General features: G+C 43.3%; 1 protein-coding gene and 2 pseudogenes across 1 annotated transcript in view; all 3 read left to right on the top strand.

Annotated features, from left to right (window-relative positions):
* Positions 1–2,192: 2,192 nt before the first annotated feature.
* On the top strand, positions 2,193–3,895 carry LOC141463420 (gamma-crystallin 2-like; annotated as a pseudogene).
* Positions 3,896–5,675: 1,780 nt separating this feature from the next.
* LOC141463422 (gamma-crystallin B pseudogene) lies at positions 5,676–11,798 on the top strand (annotated as a pseudogene).
* A 6,140-nt stretch (positions 11,799–17,938) lies between these two features.
* The window catches only part of NBEAL1 (neurobeachin like 1), an 84,881-nt gene continuing 83,573 nt past the window's right edge, over positions 17,939–19,246 (top strand). The window contains exons 1-2 of the mRNA XM_074145218.1: positions 17,939–18,029; positions 18,617–18,919. Of these exons, the coding sequence (XP_074001319.1) occupies positions 18,869–18,919 (51 nt within the window). The 5' untranslated portion in view covers positions 17,939–18,029; positions 18,617–18,868. The remainder of the gene's footprint in view (positions 18,030–18,616; positions 18,920–19,246) is intronic.

Genomic DNA, 19,246 nt, shown 5'->3' on the forward strand with positions numbered 1-19,246 from the left:
TTCTATGATTCTGTACACAAGGGATTACACTTTGAAATAGAGTCAGATGTGACATTAAAGCACTGTGACAACTTCGCACTAACTTTCTGTATGAAGTATTTCTTGCATGCTCACTCTGCCTGTTGCCAGTTCTGTTGAGTCCAGGTCAGCAACCCAGCAGACAAAAATCAAGCCCTGAACAGCGTACTTATAGTAATAGCAACAATACATCAAATGAAGAACAACAATCAAGCAAACATCATGACAAGGTAATCAAACAGTTTGAAGGCAGGTGGTCTGAGCTAACCATCAGAGTGACAGGGAGAATGAGGCCCTCTATAGACAGATAGGAGCAGCATCGCAGTCGCGCACCCTGGTCCTTCAACCACCCTGATACCTGTTGGAAGGACAAAACAGCAGGGCACATGAAATCCAGGAAGTTCTTGGAATGCATTAACGATAACTTTCTTCTTCAAATGAACTGGAAAGCTTGGAAGAATAGGGCTGAATATACTAAAAAGGACAGGAGGACCTTTCCAAATATAAGGACTTTTCCAGGACCTTTCCAGGACCTTTCCAAATATAACCTATTTCCAAATAGGTTAGATACCCTCCTGTCCTCTTTAGTATTTTATTTTAGTATTTTATTTTATTTCATTTAGCATTTTATTTGGAAATGGTGAGTGCACATTAGCCCCTGTCATTTAATAAGAATACAGTTAAAAGTCATCAGTGACTCAGTTAAAAGTCACATCAGTGAAGTGATTTGTGATGGAAGGATGTGAAGGTGGAGGTTTCATATTCCCCCTAAATATTTCCCCAGAAGATACTCTTGTCTTTCTCTTTCCTTTCTTGCTACAGCCCTGAAAGCCCTTTTCTTTGGCCTGAAACCTTGTAAGCAAAGCCGCGCTCCACTAAGTCTACTAAACCTTGCCCTGCTCTCGCTCCTTACAGCCACAAACACTCATTTGTTCCACTGGAGGTGGAGACTATGTAGTTGCAAATAGAGTGCTTTTAAATAAATTAGATCTACAAAGGTGTTCATCTGCCTGCCAGGTTAACTGATGAATCATGTTGACAAGGTCTTTACATGCTTGAATGAGTTTGCCCAAATACATAAGATTATAAATCTGGTTTTGGAGTGCAGTAGTTTCTTTTGATCTGAAGCCTCACCTACTGGTGATGTAAAACATTTGTATAACCAGCTTTGCATATTCCATGAAGCAGTTTGTTTTTAAGAGTCTAAGATTTAGGTGCAAGAAAATGATAATCAGAATAGAACAAGTCAAGGTTTGTTCCAGCCCTGCACCAAACAAGAAAAAAACGACAGAGGAAGAGTTCCAAAATGGAGAAATACAGTTTTCCATTACCTACTAGCTGTGCTTTACTGTTAAAACACGCTGCTTTAGCATTAAACAACACTCCTTCCTGGTTCCAGCTAGAGAGCAACTTCAGTTTAATGCAGCTTGCTTCCTTTAAGTTTTTAAAGCAGACTTTCAGAGGGAAAAAATTGAACCAACTAACCCAAACTGATTTACAATGTTAGCCAGTAATTCAGATACACTGATAAACATCTAATAAGAACTATTTGATTTCAGTCTTTTTAGTCTTCAGGGATGCAGCAGTTAACCACACACGAGGAAGGGACTGAAGCTTTTAATCACTATTTCCTTCTAACGCGTCTGTGTTAAAATCTGTACACAATAGAAGGGATTAGCAGGCAAAAGCTAGCAACACCACATGAGACTGAGACTTTTCCTGTTCCCAGGATAAAGTGGGTGACAAAGTATTGAAATTGAAGCAAAGTTCACCTGCTCTCACAAAAGGAAAGATTACCGTGGGACAAACTTAGGCAAGAGGTAATCAACACAGAGTGGGTAAGGAGAGGAACAGAAACTGTCCAGAAACTGCTCAGATCTGCTGAATTGGGTAGCTTTCAGGCAAAGGAGGTTCTGTAAAGAACTGTCCTTATACACACACCCCGAGTTGGGTCAGGTGCACCACATGAAACAATTGATACCAGCTGAAAGTGTAGTCCACTCTACAGTTACACAATAATTCATTTGCATGTAGCATCAGCAAATGCAGCCCAAAACCCAGAAAAATAAGGGTCCCACATGGTAAATGCAATAAATGCCATAACTACAATAGACAAAACATGAGATCTCCCCACAGCTAAGAATGGGCCCTTTTGTGTTACTTTTTGCAGCATTATGACTGTGGTATATAAAAGCAACCACAGTGTTTCATTGCAGCTCTCAGCTTTCACTCCAGCAAACTGCCAAAAATGGGAAAGGTAAGTGGAAACCCCAGTATGCCGGTACCCTGCTCTGACACAGACACTGGGATGGGATGGAATGGACTATAAGTCTTTGCAAATGTTTATATCGCAGATCATTTTTTTATGAAGACAAGAATTTCTGGGGCCACTGCTATGAATGTAGCAGTGACCAGCTTGACCTGCGGTCCTATGTGAAACAATGCAATTCCATCCAGGTGGAAAAAGGCAGATGAATGACTTAGGAGAACCCAGATTTCTTGGGACACCAGTACTTTTTAAAAAAGGGAGGCTATCCTGACTTCCAGAAGTGGTTTAGTCTCTGCAACTCCATCGGTTCTTGCCATGTAATCCTGCAAGTGAGTTCTGCTTGGAAGCGTATCACAGTTTAAGAAAACGGGTGTTGTTTATCCTTTAAGAATATAGTTACACAGTCTCTTCAAGTAACTCAAGAGACAGGCAAAGTTCAGTAAGGCAATGCAAAGTTTCACTGGAGATGAAGGAAATAATCTGTTTCATATCAGTGCTATTTCTAGGGCCTGTTCATAACTTGGAGATGCTAAAAGAAAGCTGAGTGACTACTTCTAGGTAGATAATGTTTTTGCATTGCCCAGGGAAGGGCCAGCAGGGCCAGCTGAAATAAAATTCTGCTGTGGGCTGATGTATGCAACTTGCTCATGACCATACTATGTTATGGTTCAATGGCACAAAAGCATATTAAATCAGATTTGCAATGGGTATATCTTTCCTCACACAAAACCTGTGTTGGTTAAAATCAGGCAAAGAATTAATACTTGCTTACGTACTTCTCTGGTTAGTAAGATATACTGTACACTATAAGCCATAGCAGCAGGAACACTCTACATGCTTGTGCTTCACATAGCTCAGCAGTGTGCCATGTGGCAATTGCCAGCACACCAGTGTGTAATGGGAGCATGCGGAATAACATGGTAAATGTCTTTTAGTAGCATAATTCTGAAAAGGCCACACTATTAATGCCTGGTCACAAGTAACCATCACAGATCAGCTCAAAGTCGCATGAATACATTGTCTCCTATTGTCACAATATAGAGTCCTTATAAATCCTACTTCTTCAAATCATAAAGCATCCTCAATTTACTTTCTACCACTCATGTGATCACACCCATTTGCTGGCGCTCCTGAGCTTCTCTATGTGGGTAAGAATAAAACCTTCTCTATTAGTTTCAAAAGAGTGAATCTCTTTTCAATCCCATCTCCAGAACAGAAAACAATTTATCAGAAATGCACACAGTAGCTGGGAAAGTTGACTTTTTCTGTACGTCTGTCTTGTTCAGTAATGTCAGAATCAGTTAAATTTCTGTCTTTCCTACATTTTTGCTGTGTTTTGCTACTGCAGAATTCTATTTCCCACAAGATTCAGCTCTATGAAAAAGCTCCAAGGCCAGATATTGGAGCTCACTGATGATTGCCCATCAGTCCCCAGGCTACATCCCTCTCCCCGAGATCTGCTCCCTCAATGTTTTAGGTTGCTCTTGAATCTTGTATGAAATGCCCAACTTCAGGGGCTGACAGGACTTACTGAATCCCAGAGAATATAGAAGATTCCTTGACTGGGGTGCAGTAAATGCCAAAATTGTCTCTGCAGAGGCTGGCTGACTTGCACTGAGTTCTTACTCCCATGCTAAATACTGTGGAACAGAAAAGTAAGTTCCATTAATAGTTATATCCAGTGAAGTACTGACTGAGGAGGAAAAGGACAGAAAGATGCAGAGGAACTTAGAACACGGTGAACACTGTACTTGACATCCAATTCTTCCTGCAAACAAGCTGCTCCATGCTACCATCAGTCCAGCAAAGTTTTCCAGTCTTATCGCAGCTGTTTTCTCCAGAAATAATTTTTCCAGATCTGGAAAATCACACCACCTTCATATAGCATTTTTTAGTGAACCCGTACTTCATGAGCTAGGTGTTTAGCTGGTGTCAGTCACACTGCCTCTACTAACTTCAGAGATGCACTGATCTGCTGCAGCAGGAGACTGAGTGCAATCCCTCAATTGCCAGGCTATTCTGCATGCAAAAGGAATTAAATAAGCATGCCAGTGTGGATTAGAAACAGGAAAACATCTTGTTGTGCTGGAAAAAGTCTACTGCAGTATTAATTACCATTCAAGTAATTATGTATATGCCTACTAATCATCGCTGAATCCTGTGCCAGCAGGCACTTTGCGCAACAATGAATGAGAGCCATAATAAAATATAAAAAACCACAGTTAAGGGATCTCACATCTTAACATACCTCTGCTCCTTTAGGTAGTGGAGTCTAGATTTATTTTTTCACAGGCATAGTTAGGCAAATATACCACTGCTCTTCAGCAAGGTGCTGGAGCCTTTTGGAAAGAGAAAGCAGTACAGAGAGCACAGAACTACTAGGACATTCTGCAACATTATCTAGTATATGTTTAATTTTAAATCATTTCATCCGGGCTTTAAATGGTAGGGTTTGATTTTGTTTTGCCCAGTAAGCATTCTTATAATGGAGTCCTTATGTAAAACCAAGCAACTTCTACAGCAGTGAGGTAGGCTGCTTAAAACTCACATCTCCACTTGCTAATGCCAGAGAACTCATTTAGCCATTATTTCACACTCACAGGACCCATCAATAATAGCCTGTTAGTGATCCTCACCAGCCTTTCCCTGACAACACTGGAGAGAAAAATAGAACTATTCTTTGTCCTTCTTGTCCTTTCTTTTGTACAGGGGACACTATCTCTGCTCTTCTCCCTGTCCTTTACTGCACAAAGTCGGCTGTTCAGCTGCTTGCAAATGTCTGGTGTACCTAGGAACACCCTACTTCAGCCAGAGAGAAATGGAGCATGAACAATTCAGCTCTCAAGGCAGAGGTGTGAAAAAGCATGTTTCCTCTTGTTCACAAATGCCTAATATCGTTCATGTATAGGAACTGCACAATGTAAGTAATAGGTGAGTTAACATGCTTAGGTTAGCGTGCTAACCCAGGTTTGCAAAATAACATAGAAGCTCAAGCACAGTATTTACTTGCCTGCTTAGAACAGGGAACTAAAATATTTCATTTGCCTTCAGCAAAAATAAAATAAAGAAAAAAAAAACAGTGCCCCAGACAGCAATTAACATATGCCAACGTACTTCAACAAAGCATCTAGTTCAATTAGTGCAATTGAGAAATATGGCTAGCAGTGATGTGTAAGTTACATGCTGGCATTCCTTTGGTCAAAGGCAAGAATGAACAGAAATGTACTATTCAGTGATGAGAGCGATAGTTAGATGTCTGGATTTTTGATTCTGCTGTGTCCTAGACTTTGGGGGTAGCTAAACCTCTCCAGATTTCTCCGAGACAGGAATGGAGGCAATTCCTAGTTTTCAAGGAGCACTGAGAGGTTTTACTTACTTTTGTTTGCAAATGCTCAGAGAATATCAAGCAGACATTAAGAACAAGGGTGCTAGAGGAGAGGAGCACTGGGAATTCACAGAGAGCATCCGCGTTTTTGCTAACAAAGTTCTAGGTTCTTGTAGCTTGTTTTATGCTTGGTAGCAGGCACTACAGTTGCTGGCAGGCAGGGTATGTTTGTCTACACAAACACTCAGTGCTATTTTCAGGTTATCCCTACGCTCTTCTGGGTTTTTCTGGGGTGTAAAAGCAGTCAACCTCCATGTAAAAGCAGCTGTCATAACAGCATACTAGTTGAGGGCAGTTGGAACAGATGTAAATAACCAGACTCCTCAAATTGTGGATATCGTTTGGCTAACAAGATATTTTGGCTCCAGAGTTTAAGACCAACCCACAGACAGTGCAGTGCACAGCCCATCTGTGGCATAGGGTCCTAGGAGGGGAAAGTCTACAGGATTCAATGAGAAGCTGGATGAGTACTTGGAAGACAAATCCACTGAGGGCTATTAACCAGAGAGAAGTAACCTCCTGCTCAGGAAACCACTTAAGCTAAAAATACTTGTCTTGAAGTCTGAATGAGGTATCATATGTATTTGCTTCTTATCTACCCTTCCCTCATTGCCTACTCACGGCCACAGTGACTGCCAAGTTACTTGACTAGCTGGACCGCTGGTCTGACCCATGATGGCTGCTCTGTATTTGCAGCTACTATAAGGAATTCACATATCACTGCCTCTACTCTGGACTCTCAAATTCTAAACTTCATCACCAAGCCCACTGCCCACTGTGTTAAACTATGAAGGACCATGTGGGACCCAAAAAAAAGCTGGTTCCACAAAGCAAGTATGATCACAGAAAGAACAACAACAAAAAAAATACTTGTAATACTTCCAAGCCTGTCAAAGATCTTTGAGAAATGCAAGTACATAGAAGTTGTTCCTGTAAGTGAATTCAATTTGATTAGCATTAGCCATCAGGAAGAAGTTATTTTTGATGCAAAGAAAGCATGGAGGCATTCAGAAGCAACTGCTAGACTTGAATTCACACTCTTCCCTCAGGCTGCTTTCGGTGGTAAAGGCTAAAATTTCCTGGCTGAGGAAGCACCTCCAAGAGAGAGGCTGACAGTAGTGATACCATTTACCCCACCCAGTAGAAGCACAACTAGATCTGTGTAAAAATAGGCCAGCTAAAGATTTGCCCCTGAAGTTTTCTAGCTTCGTGAAATCACCATACAATACTCATAGTGAAAGACACATGCAAGAAAGCACAAACATGTAGCGTTTTGGTTGAACAAGAAGCCAGTGAGAAAAAACGCTCCACTATTGCTCCCTGCACTATGAGCAGGAAATACGAAAATGTGGCACTACACATGATAGGATTTTGTGAAGGTTAGTTCAAAGGTGGGTGTGGAAGGAGAGAAAGGAATGGTTCCTGGAAAAAAACACCAAGTTATAGAGAAATATTTAAAACTCCAGAAGAATAACTTCAAACTGTGCTGTTTATCCTTTGAAAAACATTCTTGGATTATTGTTTTTATTTTATATTTATATTTTATTTCAAATAGATAACATTTCTTTGATATTTTGACACTGATTTGTACTTAGGCCTTGTAATTACTAGACTGAATGGAAAATGCTTAAAAGGCCTGATCTAGCACGGGTAGCACAAACTTTTACTCCCATTTGGTTAATGGGGTTACTTCCCATTACTCAAATGACACATAAACTGAGAAAAAAAGATCCTGCTAGAACCCAAAGATCATCATCAGCAGGGTAACTTTACCTAAACAGCCCCAGAGTACATCAGCTTCACCCTGCCCTGGCAATAAATTCAAAACAGCTCTGACTTTGAGTCTGCCTGTTTCCCCGATTTCTAAAGACCACTGCAATGTATTGCTTGACTGAGAATTGCACTATGCCATATCGAACAAGGGCCCAGAATGAACACAGTCCTGAGCATCTTTGGGATTAATCAGATCAGACTGAAAACTTACCACAATGTTCTTCCTAAGCAACAGGGTTTTTTTTAAGTTCAACTGCAATTAAAGTTTCTTCAGCTGAAGAAATTACTGTGCTGTTGCATTTTGCCGCAATACTTGAGCTCCAAAAATCCATGTATCTCTCAAGTGAAACATTCCTCTGTGCAGATTTAAAAAGGCTCTTCTCTACCTTAAGCAAGTGGTATCCATTCTTCAACTTCTAGTCTCTATTTATGAACTCTGAATTATGTTAATATAGAATTTCAGCAGTGAAGCCTGGACGGATGTAAACATCCATTACCACACATTTTTTATTACATAATTTTCTCTCTCATACACATACTCTTAACTGTTAAAGGAAACAAGCAGCAATACCTCGTCTGAAGGCTCTTGAAAATGAGGACAGTTTTTATTAGCATACTGTGAAAAATGTTTTACAGTATCATCACTGGGAATCCATGTGCATTAAAAATCCTTTGTCTCATATAGTCAGGGAACAGAGAGAGATTAAAAATAAAGGGACATTAAACAATCCTGCTGCAGTGCTGCACATGTTCCACCCATAAGATTACAGAAATACTGCTTGACGTACCCTTTACTCTCATCCTCTGCTTACTGACAGTAACAATAAAGTTGGTACCCCACAAACTACTGCTATTGCCTTTTGTTTAAGGAATGACAATGGAGAGAGGGAGGGAAAAAACATTCATTCCCTTTACTAAACAAAAATTCTCTTCTATCCTATTTCTGTGGATGCAACACTGTGCATTCTATATAGAGGACTGCTGACTCCTGCATGCTGAAGTCTCACAGCTAAAGTCTGGCAAAAAAGGCAAAGATAAGAACAGCTGGGTGAATGGAGCACTGACAAACAACCTAGCAAATGCATAGCTCCTTGTAGGCAAGTAAGTCTGCAAACATAGTTTGTTGGTCTACCAACAAATTAGCAGACGGGAAACCTCAAGTGGTTGTTTTATTATCTAGCTCTTTGATAAGTTTCCTAAAGGAAGCCTATAGTGTCTTGGAAGCTTTCAAATGCTACAACATATACACATAAAAATATTTTGTTTTTATTTTTCTGCCTGGCTGGTTTCCCTTTGTCAGCTGCTGAAAGAGACCTAAAGTTTATATATTCTTAAACTTCTAAGATGAACATGAAAATAAGGTTGAAGTACACTATTCCAAATAAATGTAATAAATGTCACCAAACAATGCCACTGAATTTAAGTATCTATAGCTTGATTTTACTGCTGCTGATTTTATAGCTATTTTATAGCTGCCCAAGAGGACCTAGAGTGTTCAATGATTAACCGGGGTTACACACAACAGTCTTATTTTGTTCCTGCATCCTTAAGAGAGGTGAAAGCTTCAGCACAATTCAAATGTAGGAGAATTCTTCCTTCCTTTGTAGTTTACATGGCAGAAGATTTCCAGGAGCCCAGAACTGGGTACCCTGAGAGACGGGCACAAAGTTGAATGATTGTGTGATACGCAGTCAAAAAGCAATTTGCGTTTCACTTTCTCCAAATGCTCCCAAAAACTTGTCATGAAGCTGCTGACAGGCTATTTGCAGCATAAAATCATGATGAAAGTTGCCCCCCACTTCCCAGAGTCCCAAAGGGACATCCACCTGTCGTTTCTAGTACTAGAGAAATGAAGACACCAGTAACTATGGATCCCATAGAAAATGGACACAAGGGCTTTGCTAGTCTTCAGGCCTGGTGGAAGTGTCCCTATGAACCCTTGCAGTTTTCTGATTGTTTTGTACAACCTAGGCAAAACAAAGCCAGCTTTCAAATACTTTCCAGTGTGACTGGGGTTATTTTTGTTTTATTGCAGATCACTTTCTTTGACGACAGAAACTTTGCGGGCTGCTCCTGTGCACCCACCACAGACCAGCCTGCCCAGCTCAACCCCTGCAACTCTGTCAAGGTGGAAAATGGCTGCTGGATGGTCTATGAACATCCCAACTACATAGGCCATCAGTTCTTCCTGAGGAAGGGAGAATATCCTGACTACCAGCACTGGATAGGCTTCAATTACTCCACTAGGTCTTGTATCAGCACAGCAGAAAATTTTCCATATTGTCTCCAGGTATATGTTACTGCCTATATTAGAATGAGACCCATTTTGACAGCTCTGGCACAAGTAACAACTTCCCCAGAGACCTCTGTGTAGAAGGAGGGTAGTAGAAAGGACAGTTACCAAGTTCACCTAATAGGGTTTATACTCCCAAAGAGGTAGGTAAGTCAATTGGGATTCTCAGCCAAATGAATGGTTGGTTAGTGCTCGGAGGGGGTGGGGGGTGGGGGTGTGAAACTGGGGGAAAGGGAAGTTTATTATATTAATTTTTATTTTAATAGTATGTTTATCTATTATTTTATATGTGTATATGAAAACACTTAATGTCACCAATCTTCTAAAGCTACTCTGGCTATACGTGATCTACACAAGAAAGCTTAGTACAGAGCTAAGAACCAAACCACATTTGCCATGGCCCAGGCAATGCTCTTCTTTCAAGGTAGGCAAAGTTGGTGACTGCTCTATTAAGAAGCAACCTGACACATCTCATTGTAGAGACACCATCGTGTATCTGAGCTGCAAGTGAAGGCGTATTTGCCTTACGGTACATTTTTTTCAGAATACTTCAGCCCAGAATAGATCTCTGTTTTTCCCTCCTAGACTCATTCCCTGGAAAAGTTTTACTAAGAGAGGAGAGGTTGCCAAGATGTGAAAGATTTCAATACTCACACATAAAGCTAAGGAATTGATATTTCGCCCAGGAATAGCCTTGATGCTGGAATGTGTCCCTCCAATGTTCATGAAAAATAAAGTTAATCCATGTTGTAAGCTTTATGTACAATTCACAGTTTCCCTGTCCAGTAGAAGCTCCATAGACCATCACAGTAAGTTTACAGATACATTCCATCTGCATAGGATAATGCAGCTATTTTTTTCACTGACATGCAGTTCTGGGCTTCACTTAGCTAAGCCAGCTTCTGGATCCAAGTGCTGATAGCTAGTGCAGACGCTCTTGTGCCCTTTCAAGTTGTAGAGGGAAAGAAGTCACAGATGAGGAGGGTGGGAACAAGATGGACTGAAGGGAAGTTGATTTGGGAAAATGATGGGAAGTATCTGAGAAGGAGCAGGGGAAAAAAATCCTAAAATTAGGACACATTTCTGCACACTTTACAGATTCAGAACAAACATGTATAGAAAGTTTGATTCCATAAATGTAGATACTAAAGTATTGTTGGGTTTCATTGTGTTTGTGTTTTTTTCTAAACTGAGTAAGATGTTGGTCCTTGCACAGCAGCAGTACTCTTGTGTCTATACAACTGCACTTGAGCACCTGCAAAAACTATATTGAGCATTCATGCAAGAGCAGAAAGTATTTTTCTGTATCAAATCTGCTGTGCTAGATACAAGAGTCAGAGAGTGTTGAAACAGTTTAGCATCTTAGTAGATGAAAAGCAAGAAAACCTGCCCACCTAAAGCTGTGCAACAAAAACAGGATAAGAAAAAGCTCCCCTCTATCCCAGCCAGTTATTACATCAACATCTAGGAACAGTGAGGGCACGTGACTGCTATGACAATCCAGGTATATCACTGGTCTGCATGTACAGTTGAAGTGTGGTGATCTTGGCAGGATTCCACTCGTGATTTCTGCCCCACTGCAACTCTTTCAAAGACGCTATAGTTCTGCTCTCACTGGAGCAGAAAGGACTCACAGCACTACAGCTTTAAATTAGGACCCAGTCAGATTTATTCCTGTTAAACTGACTTTTCTGCACATACTAGTGGCTATTCACTGCTAGCATCAGTATTGCATCTAGCAAGCTGTAGTCACCTAGAACTGCCACTTGACATCCTGTGCATCCATGTCTGGATTTGCCTTTGCAGCCCCAGGAGCACAGCCGACTACAGATCTATGAGAGGAATGCTGTCAGAGGCAGGATGTTGGAGTTCATGGATAACTGCCCTTCTCTTCAGGATGACTTTACTGCAGGGACATCTGGTCTTATATCATACTTGAAGGAACCTGGGTTTTCTATGAATCGCCATACTTCAAAGGACAGCAGTAGCTCCTGAGGCCTGGCAAGTACATGTGATTCACCAACTGGGGTGCCATGACTGCCAAAGTTGGATCCTTCTAACCAACAGTGAATATTTCCTAACCATCACTTTCCTAAGATATATGTCAATGAGTAGTGCCATTAGTAGATTATTAAAGCCTAGGAGTTTCAGAGCCTACATGGATTAGGCTCCCCTTCCTTGCAATGCTTTTAGCCTTTGATTTAAAGCCCAGCAGTCAAAAAGTATCTTGACTACAGTGGGCTTCAGAGCCTGTGCTTGCTTTACTGGTAGGAGTAATTCCCCCGAAGTCAGTGGAGATTAGCCAGTAACACCCAAGCTCAGAGAAAACCCACATCTAAATTGCCAAGCTGTATTTTTATCTGCAGTCTCGGATCAATTTAAAAATAGCATCTTTGAAGAAAAATAATATTTCAGACCTTAGAGGAAAAAAATGAAATACATTCTTCATTTATGGTAATGAAAATCCAAAAATCCACCTGTGACTGAGTCCACAGGACCAACTCCTTGCTTGAATTTATTACAGGGTGTACCTTACAACTTGAATGGCCTATGAAAGCAATGTCCTTCTCAGAAGTAGTTCTCCTGTGAATAGACTGGCAAGTTCAGTATCATCATGGAGGTACTTCATACCAAACCTGCAGCTGTGACACTAGATGACTTAAGACAGAGAAAGGCATTTACAGAATTTACCATCTTTATTAATAAGAATTAATTCTGTCAGTGACCATTTGTAATGCTACAGATGTCAAAATAAATCTTTCAGTTGCTTATTCACCACATGATGAAAAAACAGTCCCGGTGCCCAATAATTCCTGCTCCCATTTGGCATTAAGTCCGGAGTTCTGCACAGGACTGCATTGCTCCTATTTCCAGCTCAGGGCCTACACTATGCTCTTTTGTTTAGCCACGACCTCACACTGTTTGTAGATCTGAACTCATGTTGACCTTCCATAGCACAGAGAAGCAGCAACTTTCCGTAGGGTCTGGGGTTAGAAACCAGAAGAGAGACCCATTATGTTAAAGAGTCTACAACCAGTTCAGTGTGTGAGTGGGCCCCAACAAGTCTCACACATACTTTAACAGCATGCTGTTTACACAACACTGCAGGATCCTTAAAACTCTGCTTTAAGGTTTTACAACACTGGCCATCATTCACCCTTTCTGTGTCAGCAGTTAGGCTAGCAGAGCCCCTGGAGAATTCACAAGGGCACAGCCTTGGTTTCACATCCCACACAGAAGCAGGCACTGTGCTGCAGCCAACACCTAATTTCTGGGAGGCGGTGGTGCTAACATTTTGCAAGAATCCCACCTCTAGCAGCAGTTGGAGCTTTCCTAAGCCCATTTCCCTTTAGTTACTTCCCTTCATTTGCTTTCCTCCCCAAATCAAGAGGAGCGAGGCTCCGAGTTGCTATAGCATATAGTGGGCATTCTACCCTGTCAGCTGAGAAGGAATTAAGTTCAGACATATAAGACATAAAGACTCCCAACAGCTAGACATCCTTATACCTTTGTTGCTGACATGTTGGGTTTTTTTCTGGTACACTGATCGCTTTTGGGAGCCGTGCTGCAGATCCAGGTCTGCTGAGCACTGCAACATAATGAAATCATTCATTAAACAGTTTCTTAACTAAAGGAGAATGATTTGAAGTGCAAGTATGGTAACTTCACTGGCAATAAGATGATGGACAGTAAGGGATGGCTTACTTTGAGTGAAAAGTCAGTTTGGTGGAGGAAGGAGAACACTTTTACAAGGCAATCTTGTGCAGTGGCAACTGGTGTCATCAAGCATCTGCAAAACAAAGACAGCTGTAGCATAAGTCCACACATACTGGCTCTAGCATAGCTAATCTAAATGACAGCAGAGGAGGTGGGCCTGAACACCCATCCAAGAATCTTTACTGACTGTTAGAGCTTGTAAGAACCTAGGCAGACCAAAGAACATAAACACATACTATGTATTTAGTCTAAAAGAGTCTTTAAGATGTACCCTACATAAGAACATTCCTAGAACAGTAGCAAACCTCAGGCCTGTGGTAAGGGAGCCTCTGCTACAGAAAAGGAGCGAAAGAGATCAAGTCACTGCCTGGGCTTTTTACAGCAGGGAATTCATTATATTGAAGCCCCCTGTAGAAACAAGCTAAAAGGACAGAGAGGGACAAAACCACTCATGATGGTCCCAGGCTTCCCTGGGGCAAATTCCTTCCTGAATTTAATTCTGGTGAATGGTTTAACCCTGCATATATGAAAGCAGAGCAGCCAGGGGCCAGAGAGGCTCAATGCTATCAGCCAGACCGTCACCTCCCAGCTTTAGCTGTGGCAAGCCTCCAACACTTAGAAAGTAACTAAAATCCCTAGATACGAGTTTATGTGTCAAGCAGCAAACAAATGCCTTCCCATTTCCAAATTTTGCAAACAACTAACAAGCCCTGAACTACCTGAGGTACAATGTGAATATAGTGACAGAAGATTAAACACTAATTAAGTTTTCAGGCTTACCTAATAGAACAATTGTACACTCATTTTGTGCAATCATAGCCAGAGAAACTGAAGGCAAGCTGAACCTGTGCTACCCTCAGGGAAACACCATCTCAGAGGCCCTGGCATCTTGCAAGGGCCAACTTGCTCCTTTCCAATAGCCACACTAAATGCAATCTCAAGTTAATTTGCCTTGAATGTCTAGAAACTAGCATCCACAAAGTCCTATTTCTTTACATACAGTAAAAGTTATTTTGATAGTGCTTACTTAAAATGCAAAGATTACTCCTTGCTTCTATGGAAGGGTCTGTTTGTAAAGGAAGATGGAAGAGTTGAGAGGCAGGTTGATTTCTAAGCATGTTTCAGGTCTTCATTGTTAGCAAACAAAGCATTAACCCTAAGACAGCAAGCAAAACCTCAGATAAAAGCTTTTCCATAGACCTATCTCAGCATAATTTTTGCTGGCCTGAGGCATGATCTCAGTAGAAGCCTTAGAGCCAAACAACAGGTTTGAGAAGATCTGAAAGTCAGATACAGATTTTTGCCTTTTTCATTTGCTTTTACAGAAAATAAGTATAGCTTAACAAAGTATTACTATAAGGAGCTTAACAAAGTATTACTATAAGGTGTGTGTTCTTTCCTGCCACTTCAGAGGTCCCTGGACTCAAAGCTGCAATCTAGTGCAGCCCATTCTTTTGCTGAATCTTTCCTTAACATCAAATTCATACCTGCTCCCTACCCACACCCTTCTCTCTACCCATTCTGTTACCTGAACTTGCTGGCTGACAAGTTCGGTCCATAGTGAGATTACTGAGTTACTCATGTACAGCTACTAAAGACAGATAAAGTACAAAACCACAAGTAATGAACAAAGTATGAGAAACAACCACTGTTGTAAACAGACAGTTACCACAAGACAGCAGCTAAGGGACAATGAAATACAAATGAACACCTCCTACCTGGCTATTTAAGGTCCATTAAACAATCGGTACATAATTATGGGAGAAAAGGTAATGCAAAGTCTAATAATTAGCTTTCACAGCTGGACCAGTCCATACACACTGACATTTTAAGGGACGCATACATAGCTGGTAATGCTTCTTTTTACATCTTCTATTCTTTGACCACTATATCCTCATCTGGGTCTTTATGAAGGTAAGTACACTGAGATACAAGTTCACCTAGAATTGTACTATACTTGTGGGGACAAAGCTGTAGTCCACCTTTCTCTACTGACTTCTCTCATTACTGCTCATACTTACATGTGAGCAAGAACTCACAGTGAACACTGAATGTCTCTACTGACAGGGAGAGAGTAAACTTGACCTGCACCCAGTGATGCAGATGTCCAAAAGCCACCTTAACAACTTTACAGTGAGCTACCTGGCTTAGAAAAACCTCTAGAAGGTCAGACCAGGAGAGCACTTTACCCTGTATGCCACCAGAACAGACCATCCTGTTGCAAAACATAAATGCTTTACTTTCCCTCCAGAGCACCTATATAAGGGAAGAATTGGCTACACAAGCAGCAGGGATTGCCTGTGCCCACTGGAATAACTATGTCACTACAACTCCAGCAGAGTGGAAAATGGCTGCTTTATAGTCCGTGAGCATCCTAATTACGTGGGCAGCAGCACTTAACAAGGAAAGAGTCTCCCATTTCTGTTAGAGGATGGGTTTTTGTTGTTTCGTTAGAGCGTGTTGCAGGGCTTCTGTATGTGGAAACAGCTGCTATCACTTGCAAAAGTCAGGAATACAAGAAATCAGACTATCTCAGGGGAGGATTGGGGTTTGTACATGGCCTTGCTTGGGCCTGACTTCTTCAAAGTGGGCAAGTTGTAAGAATGGTTTGAAATAAGCTGTTGTTAGTCTAGAAAAGGTTGTAAGAAGAAGCGATAAAAATTTGTAACTCAAAAAGCATGTTACATCTTCCTTTTCCCATACTACTGTGGAAGGGACAAATAATAATGGTTTGCATTTGCTTCAAAGGTGATGCAGGTTGGCTGTTCGGGGGAGCCCCTAGCAGTGACTCAAGTCCCGAGATCAGTCTCTCAGGGAGGAGGCAGAATCTCTTCTGTTCCTGAAGGCTGCTCACGAGAGGGGTCCAGGATAGTTTAAGCAAAGCATATCCTGCCCTGGGAACAGAGCTGGACTCTGAGCTCTTATTTTTTAATTGATGGAAAAAATCATGTTGCAATCCCAAGGCGGGAGACTATTGTGGCCAGCAGCAAGTACCAGAGCACACGTATCACACAACTAAAAATAATTTTACAAACTCATTTTTGTCAGTGTCCCTCCATCCGTGCTAGGAACTATGTTTAGTTATTGCAGTAAGATACTTCTCCCACTCCCACAGTGCTAATCCACATGCTACAACACCGAGCACAGATTAACCCTTAAATTCCTCCAGGGAAACTTCACTAATCTTCTCAAAGCAAGACAAATTTGCGATTTGCAATTTGCAATTTGCAGGGACTGATCTCAGACTGTCTCTGGGCTCTTGGTGACACTTATCCATCCATTTTAGTGCTTAGACACATGGTTTAGTGATGGTTTTTATCAGAGTTAGGTTGGTGGTTGAACTAGATGATCTTAAAGGTCCCTTCCAACCTAGACAATTCTGTGATCCCTAGCAATTTTTTATAGAGCAGACAATATAATGATATTGCACAGGCAATTCCTTCACAAAGGATTTCCAAATCTTTCATGAAATCATTGCAGCAGTGTGGAAATCCCCTGCAAAGGAATCAACTGTGCAATGACTGGCAACGAGTGCTTCATCACATGAAGCACAAGATATACCCAGGTGAGGAGACGACCCAGCAGCAGAAGGCCCAGGGGTGCAGCCAGAGGTTGCAGGGCTGTCATTCTCCCAGCAAACTGGGGAGAAGGCCCAGCTCTCCTTAAATCGCCCTCTCTCTGCTTTAGGAACCTGACACGGCATTATAATGTTATTTCCAGCCTGACTTTCCAAGGGAGCGACAGACACGGAGGGAAGCCCATTCCCTGGGGAGTGCCCTGTGCCTCATGTTAAAACGGTTGCGTTGTTGAAGGAGGAGGAGGAATGTCCTTTGCTGGAGCGCTGTGCCTCGGGAGGGTCAGCGCTACCAGAAAGAGCCACACCAGAAAGCTGAGGAATGCCTTTTCACATTCCTCTTTTAGAAAGCTGACTTATTTCAGGAGTGTTTTCTTAGTCTAGGCAAGCTCAGCATACGAGGCATGGGCTGCTTTAAAGCGGCAGCAGGTTGTACATATATGTGTGTACGTCCACGCTCCTCAGCTGCGCAGACAGGCTTCTCTGGAGCACATGGTAGTGCTTGACAACATTTAATCGCTTGTAACGCAGTGCGACGGTTTCCTGAGGTGCCCTGTCCCACCAGGAGGACTGGGAATGCCGATCCTTTTACGGGCAAACAGACTCCTCGGGCGGTAGAGGGACGCGCCGCCTGATCGGGGCCGGTCGATCCTCAGGTGAGGCGCCGTGGGCTGCGGAACGGCTCTGCCGCCGGGGCTGCCCGCAGCGGCGCCAGCTCGCCCCGCTGGCTTCCCCCATGTCCAGCCAGCGGCCCCGACCCGCGGTGCTGCGCCACGGCCGCCGGGCCGGCTCCGGAGCGCTGCCCCGGGCGCTCCGCCTGCGGGGTAGGCGCTGCCCTCCCTGCCCTCAGCCAAGATGGCGCCCGCGGCCTCCCCTCCCCTCGCGGCGGCCCGGGGCGTGTGCTGGAATGAGGGCGGGGCGGGCGATGTGGCGAGACTCGGCCTCCTCCGCCGCCCGGCTGCTGCGCGGCGTTGCCCGGCCGCCAGCCGCCGTGGCCCGGGTAGGCTGCGGGGAGAGGCCACGGAGCCGCGGGGGGAGCTGGGGGAGGCGGGGGGCGCGGTAGGTGGCGGTGCGGGGCAGCCGCTGTGGCCCGGGAGCGGGCGGCGGGGCAGCGCCGGGGCTTCTGCCGCGCCCCGCGGGGGACGGGAAAGGCCGCGGCCGGCGCCTCTGCCTGGGCAGCCGGTAATCTGCGGGAGACGCCGCTGGCAGGGCTCCTGGGGCCGGCGGCGGAGATCGGGGGTGGGGGGAGCAGGGCGACGGCTGTCACTGCCGGGTCCCCCACGGCGGGAGGGTGAGCCGCGGTACCACCGCCTCTCGCCGCGCCCTCAGGGCTCCGGTGTCCCCTCAGCAGCCCTGCCGCTCCCCCCCCCCCCCACCCCCGGCGCTGACTCCTGAAAAAAAAAAGAAAGAAAGCGCCACGAAGATCACAAACTAGGCTTCTCCGTTTTGGGCGGTAATAATGTCAGAGCCGAAAGCAAGGCGACCTGCCGCCGCGTGATTCCCGAGGTCGTCTGCGGGCTTTGAGTACGGATTAGGTTTTTTTTTCTTCCCCCACCGGGGGACTGAAGGGTATGTTTTCACTTTCAGAGATTAAAACCGAAGCAGCGCTGGCGAGGAACCGACATGCTTGACACTTGCCCGCTGTCGCTTGTGTTGTGCGACGCTGTTTACCCGAAAAGGAGAGACTGACACCCTGTTGTTTTCATCCTTGACTTCTTCTCGCGTTATGATATAACTGTAATAATAAAGCAAAAACTGCGGAAAGAGCACCTGGGAACTGAGCATGGTAGGATCTTGAACAAAAAGTAGGTGGTAACGACGGAAAGAGGAAGGGAAGGAATGGCATCCCGAGAGAGGCTGTATGAGCTTTGGATGCTTTACTGCAATAAGGTAAATATTTGGCGGGGAGGGAGGAGAACGGCTGTTTGTGTGTCTTTTTCCTCTTTTGTTTGGAAGTCAGTTATTTAAAATGTATCTGTAACATCTTTGAACATTTTTATTTTTTTTCTTAGAAGTTACATAGACTTGTCTGGCTTCTGAAAGGCTATAACTGCACTTCTTAGGCTATTTACAACCTCATCTCTTGATTTGCTGTTCAGGTTGGACTGAGGTGTGTGAGGTGTGAATTGCACAGTGTTCATGACTCTACTTAAGCAGTTATTGTATATATCTTTTAACTATGTTAATGCATATGTTCACATAATTCTTTGTTTTATG

This window comes from Numenius arquata, chromosome 3, assembly GCF_964106895.1.
Source record: "Numenius arquata chromosome 3, bNumArq3.hap1.1, whole genome shotgun sequence".
Taxonomy (NCBI): domain Eukaryota; kingdom Metazoa; phylum Chordata; class Aves; order Charadriiformes; family Scolopacidae; genus Numenius; species Numenius arquata.